This window comes from Xiphophorus maculatus, chromosome 6 (genome assembly GCF_002775205.1).
Source record: "Xiphophorus maculatus strain JP 163 A chromosome 6, X_maculatus-5.0-male, whole genome shotgun sequence".
Taxonomy (NCBI): Eukaryota; Metazoa; Chordata; class Actinopteri; order Cyprinodontiformes; family Poeciliidae; genus Xiphophorus; species Xiphophorus maculatus.
This window is the reverse complement of record NC_036448.1, coordinates 24,571,183-24,590,223: the sequence shown is the minus strand read 5'-3', so window position 1 is coordinate 24,590,223 and position 19,041 is coordinate 24,571,183. Positions and strand designations below refer to the sequence as shown.

The following is a 19,041-nucleotide window of genomic DNA, read 5'->3' as shown; positions in this document are numbered from 1 at the left end:
GAGTACAAAGTTGTCAAGTATGACGAACAGACAAAGGTAAATTTCTAAATTATCTATATTTTTCATCCAAAGAGTGTATTAATGCACTGGATACAAGTATAATCTCAGTAAAATTGTCTATTTTTTTTTAAATCACTTATTATTTGTCTGCCCCTTGGAGATGAGATGTTGCACCCACAAAGGACAAGATTGCAGGTGGTTCTGCCCAGCAACTGTTAGACTATCAAATCTTTGCTGCCCACAACAAACCCAGTATGATGTTTGCATTCCTGCTATTCTTTGCACAAGTTTCTATATTCCTGTAAAAATTATGTTCTTGCTCAAATTTGCATAAATGTACATCTATACAGTTTTTCCAATCATATACACTTGTGCATTTTGTACAAGTAACTTTGTGAAATATCCATTTGCCTTATTTTGTTATGATAGTTTTTACTTATTCACTGTAAAGTCTATTTTATTTTCAGTTATATTTACTTTATTTTCATTAAGTACTTGAAAAACCTTATGTCTTGGCTGTTTTGCGCTCAGACAAAAAGTAATTTTCTACATAGTATTTATTGTTTTACAGGAACACATTAGGTCTAGTAGCACACTGAAGTGTTTAATTTTTTTATTTTTGTTTTTATAATCAGTTGAAATCAGAGAAAGTTCATATTTCCTTCAACCTCGTCTGACCAAACGAACACTTAAATGCAAATGGAGAAATTGATATTAAAAAAGATAAAAGGGGGGCGTGCCGTGGTGGCGTAGCAGTTAGCGCGACCCGTATTTGGAGGCCTTGAGTCCTCGACGCGGCCGTCGCGGGTTCGACTCCTGGACCAGACGAAATTTGCCGCATGTCTTCCCCCCTCTCCTTCCCTGTTTCCTGTCAGTCTACTATCACATAAGGGACACTAGAGCCCACAAAAAGACCCCCTGGAGGGGTAAAAAGATAAAAGGAACCCGAATAAAATAAAAATTTTGGATTAAAGACACATCATGTCACTTAAACTCCATTACAAGACTCAAGTAATTTCTACAGACCTAAACCAAACATCTTGTCATTTGAGTTTCGCTGCTCTAGTTTGTGAAGTAGTGAACATGGAGGAGTTTCATTGCGAAGAAAAGTGTACAAAAACTGACATTTTAAAGCTTTAAATGTTTCTTGTCTTACTGGAACTAACATCCTTACTTCCTGTACTGAACATTCTACTTACTTTCACTTGGTACATGAAACAAAAACATGTAGTATAACAATTTTATATAAGTTCTAAAGTAATCAAAATGTTGAAATGTTAAAAACAGAGAGCTGGATTTACCTTGTATTTGAAGTGTGTAGAATAGACACAGATGAAACAGAAATGAGACGATCAACGCCATTTTAAATATGGGGAAGTTCGTTCACTTCCTATTTAAGCACAAGTCTGACAGAGGTGGTTGGGGATGGTTGATTTTAATGAGTTATAAATACTGGATGGAAATCAGATTTATTTGGACAGAGGGAAGCGTGAATGAAGCCTTAGCAAAACAGTTCTACATAGGAACATTTTGGTCTCAAAATGTGAGAACAAGAATATACTGTAAATAAAACTGAGTTCACAGTGCTACAGATCATGACAGCTTCCACAGGAAGTGTTCATAGAGCTGTACATGTGTGCTAACCACAATGTAGACATTGTCCTTCTACGGGCATTTCATATCAGTACACACAAGCTCAGATGTTGGATAGGTATGCGAGTGCAGAATATCTCACAGGAAGCAGTTTTCTAAATATCCGAATTAATGCAGTTCTACTGTGACAGCTGTCCCTGCTGTCACACAGAGACCTGAATGGTAATCGTTTTCTGTTCATTCCTAACATTAGTTTACATATTGATTAGTGAATAGTTTAGGTTTTTATCTTTAAAATTATTTTCATTTGCCTGACTCTTTAGTTAACTATTTGCAGTGCACACATTTAGTTAACTTTGTAAAGTTAAGATTGTAAAAAAATTGAGTTAGTCAGACGTTGGATACGAAACTGGCATTGAAATCTATTGTTTCAAGTAAAGTCAAAGTAAAAAGTTCCTTTAAGTTAATTAGATTTGTAATTTTTAACTTAGTTGAACACAAAAAAGTAAGTAATGAATTTAGTGAGGTTAATGTAAATAGGTCCATAAAATTAACTACAGCCAAAAACACTTTTAAGTGTCATAATTTGAAGCTAATTGTTTGACCCACATGCAGAATACACTTCAGGATACAGAGAAAAGTCAGTTAAATGAAGTTTATTGTAAAAAGAGTTGGAATGCATCTTCTTTGCCCTGGGTATGGGATGGCTGGAGAACTGGATTCTGAGGACGGAGTAGATGAGAGGTGAGTAAGTAGTACTGAAGGTGAAAGAGAAATAAATTAGAAGACCTTACTAGTGAAATGGAACTGATCTACCAGGGGGAGGTATTCTGCTGGTGCTGGAACCTGGTTTCTGGGGTGAGTGCCAGGGTCCAGGTGGAGTTGGAACTGAAGCCAGGAGATCCAGAGAGAATGGGAGGCGATGATGGTTTGTTAGTTGTACCTCATTGGAGGGTGGACAGGTTGTAGCACAGACTTGAACAGCCAGAAGAGATTAGTCACCAGTTGTAGGGATCTTTGAACCAGGGGTTTCTTTATGAAGAATCTTGGAGGTGAAATGATAAAACTCATAAGGCACAAAGGTAACAGCCGCTGAGAACCTACAAGGAAAGCACAAGGGAGGCTTGAGTAAAACACTTAGAAAACTCAGAGAGAGCACACACTGAGGGGCACAGAGTACCATGAACAGCAACACTCAGGCATCGAAGGACTGGTGACAGGCTTCTCTTAAACACTGGCTGATGACAGTTAGGTTGCAGGTGTGACGACTGAACACCTGAGACCGCCCTCTGGACAACACAGCTTCCTGGCTCCATCTAGTGGATAACTAGAGACAAGAAAAGCAGACCCACAGAAACCAAAACTCCAGCTTCCCAACACGAAAGGCTGCACACTGTAACCCTGACAAACTCCAGTCACCACCACATGATGTGTGTGGACAGAGTTTGACTGCTGGTAGAGAAATAGTCCCTCTAGTTTCACAAGACAGCAAGTACCACAAATACAAACATTGCACTTATACAGGTATAGATAAAGAAATGTTTAAGTGAGGGTTAACTAAATACTTGATTAAAATGTTGACACAGATACACAGATATAATACGGTACCTGGTTTTTGGCCTGTAGCACTTTATCAAGTCCAGAAAACCCCAAAACACGTCACATTAATCATTACACACACATTCACACATAAATTTATTCCAGTTTCTCAGTCAACTAAATGAAACACACGTCGTTATTTTTAAAAAATGCTTTTAATATGACAAATGAGCCTCATTAGAACACATACTCTAATTTATTCAAGATGACTGTGAACTGATGACTATATATAATTTTACTTTCAGATAGTTGCTTAGGCTTTTCATTGAATGCTGTTAACTGCTGTCAGACTGATGCCTGGAAAAGTCTGGAAAAGGCAATAAACTGAATATGTCCTTAGTTTCTATTCAAAAAGAAGTTCAGCATCCTCAGCCTCCAGCCAACCAGATCTCACATTAACTCTTATCCCTCAGGTAGTTTGCTTATCACTATGAGGTTGGAATTGAAGACATCACACACCTGCTTTCATCTGTACAAATAGACAACGTTGTGAGGATCGTGTCATTTCATTTAACATAATACAGCCTGATTTGCTTTGTCAAAAACTCCAGAAGACACAGGTGGATTCCTCAACAACCACCTGTATCTATGACTACCTGACAAACAGATCACAGTTTGAGACAGTGAAGGTGTGCATGTCTGTCCCGGTGGGCTGACAGTATTTTGGGGGAAGGTGAGATCCTTCATTTTTGGAGCAAAATGCTATCTTGTACAAGTTTGTGATGGAGAGAGTAGTTTTCTGCATGAGAGAGTAGTAGTTTTCTAACATGTTTTTAACATGTTAAAAATTACCTTAGCTTTGTAAAACCCTCAGTTACTCTATATAAAACAAAGTTACTTAAATGTCTAGAATACTTAAAGCAATTTACATAAATATATAAACCATACTATAGGCTATTTTCCATTTGCTTGACTCAGTCACCTCCAGATTATAGGAAAAGCAGCAGCCTGACTTTTTACATAACAGAAATGTCCGAATCTCACTACATCAGTTTTGTACTTCACACAGCCTTTATCAGTGAATACACACTCTGTGGTTGGTCATTGTCTCTAGTCTTGGTGGCTGCCTTACTTGTAGAAATTCCCACTACGCTGTAGGTGGTGGTTGGGGAACAAGCTTCATCTTCATCTGTTTTATTCAGTGTTTCAGTTTGATCATTTACCTGGAAAACAAACATAATCAGTGAATAAAATATTGGAAAACAGTTCTGGAAAATGTTTTCTTTAGTATGAATTTAAACAAAACATCATATCACTTAACCTTTTACATACAACATGAACTGCTAGTGTGCCAGAGCAGCTGAATTCAAACTGCTTGTGCTACAATAGCAAATAGTTGGCATGAAAAAGAAGCAAAGCTTCATGAAAAAAACAGGGATCAGTGTTTGTGTTGCATTATCTCATTCATTTGCTGTTTTTTACGTTAGAACACACATTTGACCCACAACGTTTAAAACACTAATTGCAGGTTTTTGTCCAATTAAAGGATAAGAGTGGGCAATTCCAGTCCTCAGGGGTCAGAGTTAGGGTTAGGTTCATGTTTAGATGGTTGTCATCCTAATAACACCAACTGATCTTTAGGATAAATTAATGCAGCTTGTTGGAGAACTTGGGGACAAACAAAAAAAGGTTTTAAACTATTTTAATCAGACACTGAAGGAGATTCTGTGCCTTGAAAATCAGAAACCTTTAATTTAGGAAAAGATTCGGTAACAAAAATTGGTCATTTACCAGACAGAGAGGCTACAGAAATGAATTAGTTTAAAATATGTAATTATTTTCAGCTTGTAATTAAAACAACTGCCTAAACCGTCGACTTAATGATTTAAATTATGAAAAAATCTTCGTAACATTTTCAAATTCCTTTAGTCAAATATTGGCTATTAAATTATTAAACTATATAATTATAAGCACAAAGGGAAGCACTTACCACAGGAAGAGCATATATTGTGTTGTCAAAGTTGCCTTTGTCACCTGCTGGTCAGACATAAAGAAATAATTTATACTTTAAAAGCTTTGGTTTGAATATTGTTATTTTATCTTGCTCTATTTACCTGTAGTGACTGCTATTTTGGTTCATTAGATAATTTGAGTTATGTCTACATTATGTCCAAATGTTGTTTTTATATACTCATCTATATTGTAACATTATAAGTTTGTAAGTTTAGATTTAAGTTAAGTTTTAAAAAACTTAACTTAAAAATTAATAATTACATCCTAAAGGGTATTCTGACATATTTTAAATTAAAAATGATAAATCAAACGGTTATTCCATAAACCTGCTGTTGCAAATTAAAATCACTAAAGTACATTTTTGACATTGAAGTAAATCCACATATCTACATACATACACATCCCCTTGCTATGGTATACATTTTGCCACATAACCAAAATACTCAATGGATCTTAATGACATTTGATCAGATTTAAAATCAAAGAGTAATATGTAACAATATTGCAATAAAAGGAAAATGACATGCAGTTTTTTATATTTTTCTGAAAGATAAAAATCTCAAAAGTATATAATGTATTTGTTTTTAGGTAAAACATATGTTGGAACATCAATTTTCAAGTTGGATTAAGGTTTAAACTTTGACTAGGCCACTCTAAAGCATGAATTAAGTTTGAAATAAACCATTTGATGTATCTCTATGTGTATGTTTAGGGTTGTTTTCCTGCTGGAAGGTGAAGCTCCTCCTGAGCCAAACAAAATTAATGATAAAAGGCCTACACTTGAATAGTGCTTTATCAAGTCAGAGGAGTCCAAACCTCACATTACATTAACTATTCACACTTTGATGGTGTTTAGCTACAATGTAGCTACTATGTGACAGACTGACAGAAACAGGCAAAGTAGAAGAAGTATTTTGAGGACTGAGACAAAAGGACAGATGTTTGAACTATCAAGCAGGAAGAACTCCTCCATCCTGAGCTATTGTTAGCCCAAATAATTCAATTTGTTTTAAATAATTAGTTTATAATTGCTACTCCTTCTTAAAGCCCATATTTGTGACCAATCCAGAGTTGTGATGTAAACAGAAATAACATTTCCTTATCCTTCCAAATCTTTATTGTGCGTTACTTTGTGTTGGACTATGATATAAATCCCAACAAATAATTTGACATAATGTGAAAATATAAGAGGGACATGAATACTTATTGCAAGACAATGAATCATAGGCTACACAGTTATGGACTAACCACAACTCCTAATGTGAACCTGAACTTACCTTTCTTGCATTTACGATATCCAATATAAATTAAACAGGTTAGAAGAACCAACAGGATCAATATAATATACCAGTAATATTTTCTGGGTTCTGACAAAAGAGAAAGAGAAGTAGTTCAGTTGTACTGGTGAATGTAAGCAAAAGCTGTATATTACAACATATATTTCAAAACTATTGCCATGAGAAAACTTCATTTTAAATAGAAGGTATTTTTTTTATAAATAGGTCACTTAAAATACACTGCCTGGCCAAAAAAAAAGTTGCCACCAAAAAATGGTCACACTCTCTAATATTTTGTTGGACCGCCTTTAGCTTTGATTACAGCATTCGCCGTGGCATTGTTTCAATAAGCTTCTGCAGTGTCACAAGATTTATTTCCATCCAGTGTTGCATTAATCTTTCACCAAGATCTTGTATTGATGATGGGAGAGTCTGACCACTGCGCAAAGCCTTCTCCAGCACATCCCAAAGATTCTCAATGGGGTTAAGGTCTGGACTCTGTGGTGGCCAATCCATGTGTGAAAAGATGTCTCATGCTCCCTGAACCACTCTTTCACAATGTGAGCCCGATGAATCCTGGCATTGTCATCTTGGAATATGCCCGTTCCATTTGGGAAGACAAAATCCATTGATGGAATAACCTGGTCATTCAGTATATTCAGGTAGTCAGCTGACCTCATTCTTTGGGCACATAATGTTGCTGAACCTAGACCTGACCAACTGCAGCAACCCCAGATCATAGCACTGCCCCCACAGGCTTGGACAGTAGGCACTAGGCATGATGGGTGCATCACTTCACCAGACTCTCTTCTTACCCTGATGCGCCCATCACTCTGGAACAGGGTAAATCTGGACTCATCAGACCACATGACCCTCTTCCATTCCTCCAGAGTCCAATCTTTATGCTCCCTAGCAAACTGGAGCCTTTTTTTCTGGTTAGCCTTACTGATTAGAGGTTTTCTTACGGCTACACAGCTGTTCAATCCCAACCCCTTGAGTTCCCTTCGCATTGTGCGTGTGGAAATGCTTTTGCGTTCACAATTAAACATACTCCTGAGTTCTGCTGTTGTTTTTCTTCGATTTGATTTGACCAAACGTTTAAGTAATCGCCCATCACGATCATTCAGGATTTTTCCCGACCACATTTCTTCCTGGAAGACGATGGTTCCCCACCATCCTTCCAGTTTTTAATGATGCGTTGGACAGTTCTTAACCCAATTCTAGTAGTTTCTGCAATCTCCTTATATGTTTTCTCTGCTTGATGCATGCCAATGATTTGACCCTTCTTAAACAGACTAACATCTTTTCCACGACCACAGGATGTGTCTTTTGCCATGGTTGTTTAAGAAATGAGGAGTTACTCATTGCATCAGCTGGGGTTAAATAACTTGTTGCCAGCTGAAAGATAATCGCCTATGCAGTACTTATCCAATAGGAGGCTTGTACCTATTTGCTTAGTTAAATCCAGGTGGCGACTTTTTTTTTTGGCCAGGCAGTGTATATACATTCTCTACTTTAATCAATAAAGTGTTCAACAAAAATAATTGAACAACTAAAATAACTTCCATCAGTTTTACAACTGGGCTAAAACCCAGTGTGTAAAAGTGTCCTTGCTTTGTCATAAAGTCTTACTTCTAGGTGGAGGGCAGCGATTCTCAATGTTTTCTTTGGATTCAACCTTGCTGACCTGGTTGCTATGGTTACAGACAACCGACTCTTTCAACTTGTAGATATGAAGAGAAGAGCCAGATTTGGTGACCAAATTTCTCTCTGCTTCTTCCTTGTTGCAGAATAAATAATCACATCTCAGAGTGATGCTGATGTTGTCTGTCCTGCAGGTCGCTGTCAGGTTATAGGAGGAGGAGCTGGATGAGCAGGTAAAGTTGAGATCAACTGCAGACACTGGATCTGAGGGAGGAAATAGATTTGAGAAGTTTTAGAATATTAGAAGAATTTTTTTAAAATTAATGAAAGGTCAGAATCCAAAAAGAATGCAAATCAGAGCAACACTGTTCTTAGAGAATTTTGTTTCAAATTATACTGTTTATGAATACGGATTTTGTTAATAAAGGCCATGAATCCAAATAGAAAGAGATTATTTATTATGTTACATGTGTTGGAATTTTAACTTCTTTATCAATTTGGAAGTATGCAGCTATTTATTCTGCTACCTAATATACATGGTCAGAAATATAAATATCAGAAACAACTTACCTTGAACTGCAACGTTGTATTGAGTCAGTATTTGCTCTTTAGGTGATACTACCTTTGCAGTATAAATACCACTGTGTGACTTCTGTACATCCTTTAATTTCACACTGTAATTTTTTTCTATAACTTCAACTTTTCCAAAGCGATTGTTAACAATATTTGGTTGGGAACCACGTGGAAATTGTACCAGTGCATCATCTTTAAATTGCCATAACCAAAACTGAGAATTTGATGGAATTTCAGCTGTGAGATTAAGAATTAAATCATCTCCAGTTTTCACAAATACATCAGTCACTGCAGAGGAACCTGAAAAACAGAAAACAAAATTGCAAACACAATTAAAATCAGTACAAAGCTTTCAACTACATCGACTGATCAAATTGAAGCGTATTCATGAAATGTTTATATTGTTCATGTAAAAAACATCATCCCCTTTGTAGGTGTAACAGCCTGCCTCCAAGGGACAGACAGAAAATACTTGATGAAATTAAACAATCAATCAAAATTAGTGTTCTTCGCAAAACTGCAACTAAATCACTTTTTTCACATCACACAAGTCACATGATCAACAACCGGATGTTACTTCTGGTGGAAAAGAAAGTTGATGACTGAAAGTGGTGAGAGGATGATGGCAAGCCATGTTGCTTTAATGACTTATCATTAATTTCATATGAACAAAATCGTTATTGGGATTTTAATTGCTTTTGTTATTTAATGGAAACAGTGATTGTGAAATTGTGATCTTTTTTTACATTAGTGAGATTTCAGTGTTTTGCACACATTTAAACTTGAAATGTAGGCAATGTGTAAAGTGGCAGAAGTCTTTAATTTTAATTTTGCTGTCTTTTAAAAAAGGCTCTACCAAGGACTGGATTTGCAAATTAGCTTGTGACTAGAAAACCTACATACAAAACAACGGTTGCTTTGTTTTCAACACGTAACATTGTTAAATGTGCTATTCTTGATGAAATAAACTTGAATTGAATTGAACAGAATAAGTATGTAGAATTAGAGTAATGACAAATCAAATAAATCATAGTGAAGATCATTTTGATATGGGGAATGAAGGAATGGGTTAAAGCTACAATTTCTCACTTGATCTCTGTTACGGCCCCTGGCCTCTTGAGGCTGTGCAGGCTCTTTTTTTTTTATTATGCAGGATCCGCTGTGCGGGCACAGCTTTCTGATTGGCTGCCTAGAAGCTGCAGGAGAGCAGCCACCCCATTGGAGCAGCAAAGCCAATCAGATGTTGATGAGACCCACCTGCATCATATAAAAGACCTCTGAGTTCATTCCTCCAGTGGGGCAGCTAGCAGGAAGAGGTTGTGTACAGCTGACCCCCACCTTCCGTGTTTTGTGACTGTTTGTGGACAGTTTGAGCAATTTTGTTCTTGTTTCTTTTGTTAAGTAGTGAATCTGCTTTAGATAAACTTTGAACAAGCTAGAGGCTTGTGTTTGGGAGGTTTTTTGGTGCTCCCCTTTGTTCTTTCTTTTGGTTGTTTTGAGTTACTTTAGTCTGATGTGTTTGCACATCTTGTAATTTAATTTGCACTCAGTGATTTCTGAATTTGTTGGTTCTTTACTTTTGTTTAATTGGCTTAAGTTGTATTGTGTTTTGGTTCTGTGAAAACCTTCTTTTGTAATAAATCACTCTTTCATTCCACTTTTATCTCTGGACACATTTTATGTTACCGCCCTTAGACCCCTAGACCTAAGGGGGCGTAACAATCTCTATTACAAGACTCAAATTTCTACAGACATAAAACAAATATTTTGTTGTTTGAGCTTCATCTCTCTAACCTGTGAATTAGCAAACATGGAGACGTGTGATTGAGAGACCAAGTAGACAAAAGTTTGACATTTCAATAGTTATTTATTTTCTTACTGGAGCTAAATTTCTTACTTCCTGGAACGAACGTTCCCACCAGTTCCACTTTAGTTCGAGGCAGAAACTTTTATAGTGATGTCTTATGACAGGATTATTTTAGAACTGAAATAAAGAAATCTAAACTGCTTTAGAAGTGTTAAAAAACAAATAAAAAAAAACAGTTTACCTTGCATTTGAAGTGTGTAGACTACCAGCAGGTTAAATAGAAATGCGACAATCAAAGCCATTTCTCGAACCGTTTCAGGAAGTCTTATGCACTTCCTGAAATGTTCATAAAGCTGCATGTGTGAAAGACAACGTGACAACCACAGTGTAGAAATGGGCGTTCTAAAAGAGAGAACAACTGAAAGCACACAGTCAACCCAGAAAATTCAGTTATTCAGTTCAATTTAATTATTAGTCACTTAGATAACAAGCTTCTTCGAAGAGTCGTTTTAATGGCTGTTGTCAGGTAGGATTTTAAATTTAATCTTTAATACAGTAAATCTGAAGAAGCCTTTGAATAAAAACAGTCTGTTGGATGACAGTCTGATGATGATTATGCTCAAAGTTTTCCATTATAATGTTAATTTTATGAAGCACCCTATGTTGCACAGAAACTAAACTTTTCATTAAAACTTTTGAGCTTTTTTATGCCACTGCTACCCTGGTGGGAAAATTACTCTCTCTGCCATAAACGTTTTCACAATAACATCTTGCTGGATGCGTCGACTTTGTTGAGGTTTAAATTTTACTCAACTGCCCTTGACATAATGCGCCAGTTCAATGCTGAGAAGTTTACTGGAAGTTTCCTGCACTGGGAACAACCATCATCCACTGCAGAGAGAGAAGTACTGATCCAAATGAGACAGCTGTTAATGTTAATCCAGTATTTGGAAGCGTGACCAACATGGACCGGATGGCTTCAGACGCTTCCTCCTCTGCCTTTGCTTAAACTACAGGCAGACTGCAGTTCTAAAGCACATAAATGTGACATCATCTTTTTCTTCTGTTCTCTGATTTTCTCCGGTAGAAAATCTACCCTGGACAATCTGAGTCAAAGAGAGAAAGGCCAGACTGTGCAGGAAGCAAGTCTTTTTTATAGCATAAATGCACAAGAAGCACAAGAAGGCAATGGTCAGACTACTCCTAAAACTCAGATGCAAAAGAAAATGGCTGCCACCATGTATAGTTAGATTTTGGTCACAACCTGTGCTAACCGGATTGCACTGGTTTGCAAAGCCATTACACTATCATGTGCACACAATCCATGTGGGTCTAATACAAGATATATTTGACCAGTTCCAGATAAATTGTACTAGTGTAGATTTATTGAAAAAAGCACTAAACTTTTGAAGGCTTGTGAATAAAAAAAAACAAAACGTTATTTTACATCGATCATGAAAACAGCAACAGAAAAAGGAAAAAAGAAAAAAATTCTACATATTTTAAAGAAATACAATGTAATGAAAATACAAAATACCATTAAATTGCATGAATAATCCATATCTGCTCTTTCTCTTTCTGACAAACAAGGACTTTTTTCTTTCTTTCTCAAGTGCAATGTCCATCAGGTGAAATCCTGTAACTTGATGGATATTAGTCTGAGACATTCTGCAATAAACTAAATCGACAGGGTAATATCTAACACAACCTCTCATAACTGTACTGTTCAGTTAATCAAAATGTGACACGTCGCCTGTGAATCTGGTGGTCATGTTGTCACAATGGAAGCCTTGACCCTAAATGCTCTAAATATGTTGTGGTTTTTTTATCTTACAAGAACTTTTCTAAAATAACATGCACCAGTCCTATTTCAGTAAAATAAATTTTTGTTGTCTATAGCTTTTAATAGAGGTGATTTATCTCTGCTGTCATGAAGCTGATCAGCTCATCTGAAACCCCTCCTAATGTTAACATAAATTTAAAAATCAGTCTTGCTTTTCCTCTCTATTAGAAGTTCAGTCCTTTGTTGTTCTGATGGCCAGTTTAAAACTATCAGCACATCTGAAATTGACTATTTTTGTTTGACCCTTTTGTCATAATTTAGTTGAGGACACAAAGGCAATGAGGAAAGCAGGCAAGGTAAAATTTTTGCTTGAAATGAACAAATGAAATGTATTTTCAAGCCCTTTACACATATTTTCCAGAGGTTCAAATAATGGTTAGACATTTCATTCTTGTCTCACATTGTTGCTCTTCCTCTTACGGTGATGCATGCAACTGCAGTACAGACAAGAACAACAAGATCAAGAACTAAACGTGAGAAAATCTTTAAATGCAATTACATTTTTACCACTTAGGTAAATGCTGCAGTTTTATATGACAATAGTTCGATGAATATTATTTACATTCTCAGATCATTAACTTATTTCCAGAGAAACAGGAGGGGTTGTTTAAAGCAGAAATTATGAAAATACACAAACAAAAGGTGTTACTCTGCAGCAACAAGTATAGAATACAAAAATGTGCAAAAATCACAACACTTGGATTTTCACAAACAGAAAAATAAAATACTAAAAGTTCAAGACAGCGCATTTTGGAGTTAACAATATTTTGATATGATAGCAAAATAGACCAGATTTTTTACTGATATTCGTCATAATAACTGTAAATCTCTTAGCTCTAAAAACTTTACCTTTAGGTTAGTGAAGAATTGAAGAATTTCCCAAATTTTACTGTTCCACCAGTAAATAGGTGTAAAATTAAATATATAAAAACATTTAAAAGCTGGTTCACAGTGGCAGTTCATGATCATTTTTGGCACAGTTAAAACACAGTTATATACATTTTCCATTTTGATTTTATTTTTTGTCATCTTTTGGCTGCAGCAGGTTTTGAGTTGGACTTGGCAGCTCTGTCAACTTGAGCATAAATTGCTTCAGGCTGCAGGTTTGTGGAGGTACTGATGACAGGAGGATTGGGAAACGATTGGGCATACATTGATGTTGGAGAAGGAGATTCAGTAATTTCAGCAGGATTTGCATATTGGTTATTCTGTGGAGTTTCCTATAAAGGATGACAAAGAGAAAAAAACACATCTTTATATCTTAATATTCTCTGGGTGGCATTTTGTGGAAACTCACTAAAATGTGAACACAAAGATCAGAGAAAAGTTGAATTTGCTGCAAACTGTTTCTCTTTAAAATTTGTTTTTCTGCTCCTTTTAAGCCTAGATTATTTTTTATCTAAAAAATAGTTCTTTTGTAAATGTCTTGATTATTTTGACAAGCAAATAGGGAGAGTTTTTCTTTTTTAAAAATAACACACTGCTTACCTGAGGAACTTCATACACTGTATTTGTGCTCCTCTTTCTTTTACCTGCAGGTCAGTCATAAAGAATAAAGTTCTGTAGTTTGAGGTGATTAAATTTACTTAAAGTGACGCTTTAACCAAACTAACATCACATAATAATCAAAGTAATCTAAGTGTTAAATTGGAGATAACAGCAGAATTTCAATGATTTGGAGGTTTTGTTATCTTTTTTGCCAAAGTTAAAAGTCAATGTTTGAGAGGAAAATTGTTATAAATTCAACATCATCACAGCATAACAACAGTAAATCACAACAGGCCTTTAAATTGTTCTTTCAAAGCACTGATGTCATTTTACAACAGATGTCTCTCAAAAACAGGTTTTAGTGCAACGCCTCAAAAATAAACTACCTCATCGATGTTGATGTACCACCTAACACTAAGCGCACTCATCACTACAGCAAACTGAAAACATGTTATCTTGCCACCTTTTTTCCTTCACAAAGGCAAATAAATCAGAACAGATTTTTCATCACCAATGTTTAAAAATGTTTTGCCACAGAATAATGGAAATAAAAGGAATATTCAAAGAGAGTCCCAGCCCAACGTAAGGCAGAAGGACGGAAACTAAATCAGAGTTCACATTAAGGCTAAAACAATCTGTTGTTGTGGAAGCAACAGGTTGACAATAAAGACAAAGAACTTGGAAGGACAACGTCTCCCAGGGAATAAAAGTTTTTGTTTTGTTGTGTTGTCCACATTTATGTGACCTCTGATGGCAAATCACAACCTTATGTTGACAGACATGTTGAAAATATGCCAACAAAAATCACAGAATGAAACTAAAGATTATATAAGACTGACAGTCTAATCAATTTTTAAAATGTTTTGCCTTCCTGAACCAAACCATATACATTTACATCATGAGGAATAGATGGTGGTCAAAACAAAAACAGAAAACACATCAAACCAAATTCTACTGATGACTCTACTTTCACTGGAATAGAAAAATAAAATTCAAACAAATAATCTTAGAAAGATATATTTGAAAATGTATACACCTAACATAATAATGTTCAAAAATCATAAAGCAAATTTACTTGGCCTTTCAACTATCCATCCATCCATCCATTTTCTGTTCACCCTTGTCCCTAATGGGGTCGGGAGGGTTGCTGGTGCCCATCTCCAGCTACGTTCCGGGCGAGAGGCGGGGTACACCCTGGACAGGTCGCCAGTCTGTCGCAGGGCAACACAGAGACATACAGGACAAACAACCATGCACACACACACTCACACCTAGGGAGAATTTAGAGAAACCAATTGACCTCACAGTCATGTTTTTGGACTATGGGAGGAAGCCGGAGTACCCGGAGAGAACCCACGCATGCACAGGGAGAACATGCAAACTCCATGCAGAAAGACCCCGGCCGGGAATCGAACCCAGGACCTTCTTGCTGCAAGGCAACAGTGCTACCAACTGCGTCACTGTGCAGCCCGCCTTTCAACTAAATATGCTTAAAATTGTTAAAGAAAAGAAAAACTCATCCCCTTTTGCAGGCAAAATCTATTCATCTATTATTATAATTATTACATATTTTGTGTGAATAATTCATTTTAAGTAAACATATACTCTGATTATTATAGCCCAATATTATTCATATTGCTGGTAGATTTCAGGGTTTGTTTTTTTTTTTTATTCAAACAGGAAGTTGTAAAAATGCCATGTTCAAAATAATTTATACCCTTCTCAAGAAAATAAAGTTTTTTCTATTGACAGCAATAAAAACTTTCTTCAGACCTTTTAGCAGTTCTGCTGGTGATTAGCTCCAAGTCTTTGAGGTTGGAAGGCCATCACTATAATCTTTAACTAAATCCACAGATATAAGTTGAGATTCCAACACTTCAAAAAATAAATATAACTTCCAGCCAGAACAAACATCATGTTCAAATGAAAAGATTAATTTAAACCTAAATCAGTCAAAGGGTTGAATCATTTTGTGTTTATCTCTAGGTTAATGTTCTTAGAGACAATAATCCGATTGTGGGAGAAAAATTAAGAGGTACTTACACATTATTATGAGCACAGAGCACATAATAGATACCACTACCAGCACTAATGCTCCAACTGATATCCCAACTATGGCGGCTGTATTGGGGACTGTAGAAAGAGAGAAAATAGAAAAAACATCATCAGGAATACTTTGGTCAAGTTCACTTTCTGTTTTACAATTTTAATGCTAGGATGAAAAATCTTGTAAATGTCTGACAGTCTAGATGAACAATAGTTGCTAAAAACAAAAAATAAGATAGTATATATATACTGTATATATATACTGTATATATATATACAGTACAGACCAAAGGTTTGGACACACCTTTTAATTCAATTAATTTCCTTTATTTTCATGACTATTGACATTGTAGATTCACACTGAAGGCATCAAAACTATGAATAACACATGTGGAAATATGCATTAAACAAAAAAGTGTAAAACAACTGAAAATACCCCTTATATTCTAGTTTCTTCAAAGTAGCAACCTTTTGCTGTGATTACTGCTTTGCACACACTCTGCATTTTCTTGATGAGCTTCAAGAGGTAGTCACCTGAAATGGTTTTCACTTCATAGGTGTGCCCTGTCAGGTTAATAAGTGGGATTTATTGCCTTATAAATAGTCATGAAAATAAAGAAAACCCATTGAATTAGAAGGTGTGTCCAAACTTTTGGTCTGTACTGTGTATATATATATATATATATATATATATATATATATATATATATATATATATATATATATATATATATATATATATGGGTCCTCTACCCAGGCCTCTGGTAGAGGACCCGATATATATATATATATATCTGTCAGGTGACAGATGTCCAAGAAAGAGTCTCAGGTATGAAAAACTGGACAGCACCAGGGCCTGACATGATCCATGCCTACTGGCTAAAGAAACTCACTGCCCTCCATGAGCGACTGGCAGACCAAATGAACCAGCTGCTACAAAGTGGGACTCACCCTGAATGGTTAACTGAAGGGCGGACAATCCTAATCCAGAAGGATCCATCAAAGGGTCCAGTCCCACCCAACTACCGACCAATAACCTGCCTCTCCACAACATGGAAGGTCATGTCAGGCATCATAGCGGCCAAGATAAGCAAACACATGGATAAACACATGAGCACGGCACAGAAAGGTATCGGTGTAAATAGCAGAGGAGCCAAACACCAACTCCTCGTAGACCGCACAGTTGCCCGAGACTGCAAAACCCGACACACCAACCTGTGCATGGCTTGGATTGATTACAAGAAAGCCTATGACTCAATGCCGCATACTTGGATCATTGAATGCTTAGAGATGTATAACATCAACAGGACTCTGAGAGCCTTCATTGCAAACTCAATGAGGCTGTGGAAAACCACCCTTGAAGCCAACTGCAAACCACTTGCACAAGTGTCCATCAAATGTGGCATATACCAAGGAGATGCTCTGTCCCCGCTACTGTTCTGCATAGGCCTGAACCCCCTCAGCCAAATTATCAACAAGACTGGCTACGGATACTGACTCAAAAATGGGGCCAACATCAGTCACCTTCTCTACATGGATGACATCAAGCTGTATGCCAAGAGTGAGCGAGACATCGACTCACTGATCCACACCACCAGGATCTACAGCACGGACATTGGGATGTCATTCGGACTAGAGAAGTGTGGTCGGCTGATCACCAAGAGGGGGACGGTCATCCGCACAGAAGGGGTCTCACTCCCAGAAGGAACAATAGCAGACATAGAGGACAGTTACAAGTACCTAGGTATACCACAAGCAAATGGCAACCTCGATGAGGTCACAAGGAAAGGAGCCACAGCTAAATACCTCCAACGAATAAGGCAAGTCCTGAGAAGCCAGCTCAATGGCAAGAACAAAATCCGTGCGATAAACAGATGATGGAATAATTAGCTGGCCAAAGGAGGAGTTAAAAGCCACGGATATTAAGACTAGAAAACTACTAACAATGCATGGAGGATTCCATCCCAAATCCAGCACCCTGAGACTGTACACGAGCCGCAAGGAAGGAGGCAGAGGACTAATGAGTGTGAGAACCACAGTCCAGGACGAAACAACTAAGATCCATAAATACATCAGGGACAAAGCCTCAACAGACAATGTGCTCAGTGAATATCTCAGACAACAGGGAACAGAGGTTGAGGTGCCAGAGATACCATCATGGGAGGACAAGCCCCTACATGGGATGTGCCACCAGCAAATAACCCAAGTGGCTGATATCAGTAAATCCTACCAATGGCTGGAAAAAGCTGGACTGAAGGACAGCACAGAGGCCCTCATCCTGGCCGCCCAGGAACAGGCCCTAAACACCAGAGCAATAGAGGCCCAGATCTACCACACCAGACAAGACCCAAGGTGTAGGTTGTGCAAGGAGGCCCCTGAGACAGTCCAGCACATAACAGCAGGGTGCAAGATACTGGCAGGGAAAGCGTACATGGAACGACATAACCAAGTTGCAGGCATAGTGTACAGAAACATCTGTGCAGAATATGGACTGGAAACCCCGAGATCAAAGTGGGAAACACCCCCAAAGGTGGCGGAGAACGCCAGAGCTAAGATCCTGTGGGACTTCCAGATCCAGACAGACAAATTGTAATGGCGAACCAACCAGACATTGTCGTAGTGGATAAACAACAGAGGAAAGCCGTTGTGGTAGATGTAGCAATACCAAGCGACTGCAACATCAGGAAAAAGGAGCACGAGAAACTAGAGAAATACCAGGGCCTCAGGGAGGAACTGGAGAGGGCCTGGAAGGTGAAGACCACAGTGGTGCCTGTGGTCATCGGGGCCCTCGGGGCAGTCACCCCCAAACTGGACCAATGGCTACAAAAGATCCCAGGAACAACATCAGACATCTCAGTCCAGAAATGTGCAGTCCTTGGCACAGCCAAGATACTGCGCAGGACCCTCAAGCTCCCAGGCCTCTGGTAGAGGACCCGAGCTCAGAGGATAAGAACCACCCGCGGTGGGTGAGAAGGGAATTTATATATATATATTTATATATACATACATAATGTAAAATGCTCATGTCTGTCATGAGCAATATGATTTACACAATGTACTTAAGTGTTTATAATATAGTAATTATTCTTGGGTAGCTTTTGGGGAGAACAGTTGTCTTGAGTAAAGCTATAGGTTTGATTCCAGCTGAACCCTACACATGTGAATTTGCCCCTGAGCAAGGCACTGTAGCTTAATTTGGCAGCTGATCTGTCAATGAA

The 19,041-nt window shown here is 37.4% G+C and overlaps 1 protein-coding gene across 5 annotated transcripts in view; it reads right to left on the bottom strand.

Annotated features, from left to right (window-relative positions):
* The window catches only part of LOC111608939 (SLAM family member 6-like), a 29,120-nt gene that overhangs the window by 4,440 nt on the left and 5,639 nt on the right, over nucleotides 1-19,041 (bottom strand). The window contains exons 6-15 of one of the 5 annotated variants that reach the window (XM_023335557.1): nucleotides 15,821-15,910; nucleotides 13,778-13,821; nucleotides 10,688-13,509; nucleotides 8,637-8,939; nucleotides 8,055-8,330; nucleotides 6,423-6,512; nucleotides 5,123-5,169; nucleotides 2,774-4,355; nucleotides 2,410-2,693; nucleotides 1,302-2,315 (exon numbers count right to left, since the gene is read on the bottom strand). In XM_023335557.1, the coding sequence (XP_023191325.1) occupies nucleotides 13,315-13,509; nucleotides 13,778-13,821; nucleotides 15,821-15,910 (329 nt within the window). In that variant the 3' untranslated portion in view covers nucleotides 1,302-2,315; nucleotides 2,410-2,693; nucleotides 2,774-4,355; ... (3 more) ...; nucleotides 8,637-8,939; nucleotides 10,688-13,314. Of the gene's footprint in view, nucleotides 1-1,301; nucleotides 2,316-2,387; nucleotides 2,694-2,773; nucleotides 4,356-5,122; nucleotides 5,170-6,422; nucleotides 6,513-8,054; nucleotides 8,331-8,636; nucleotides 8,940-10,687; nucleotides 13,510-13,777; nucleotides 13,822-15,820; nucleotides 15,911-19,041 lie in introns of those variants that run through there. The other 4 variants (XM_023335554.1, XM_023335553.1, XM_023335555.1 and 1 more) reach the window with 4 other exon arrangements.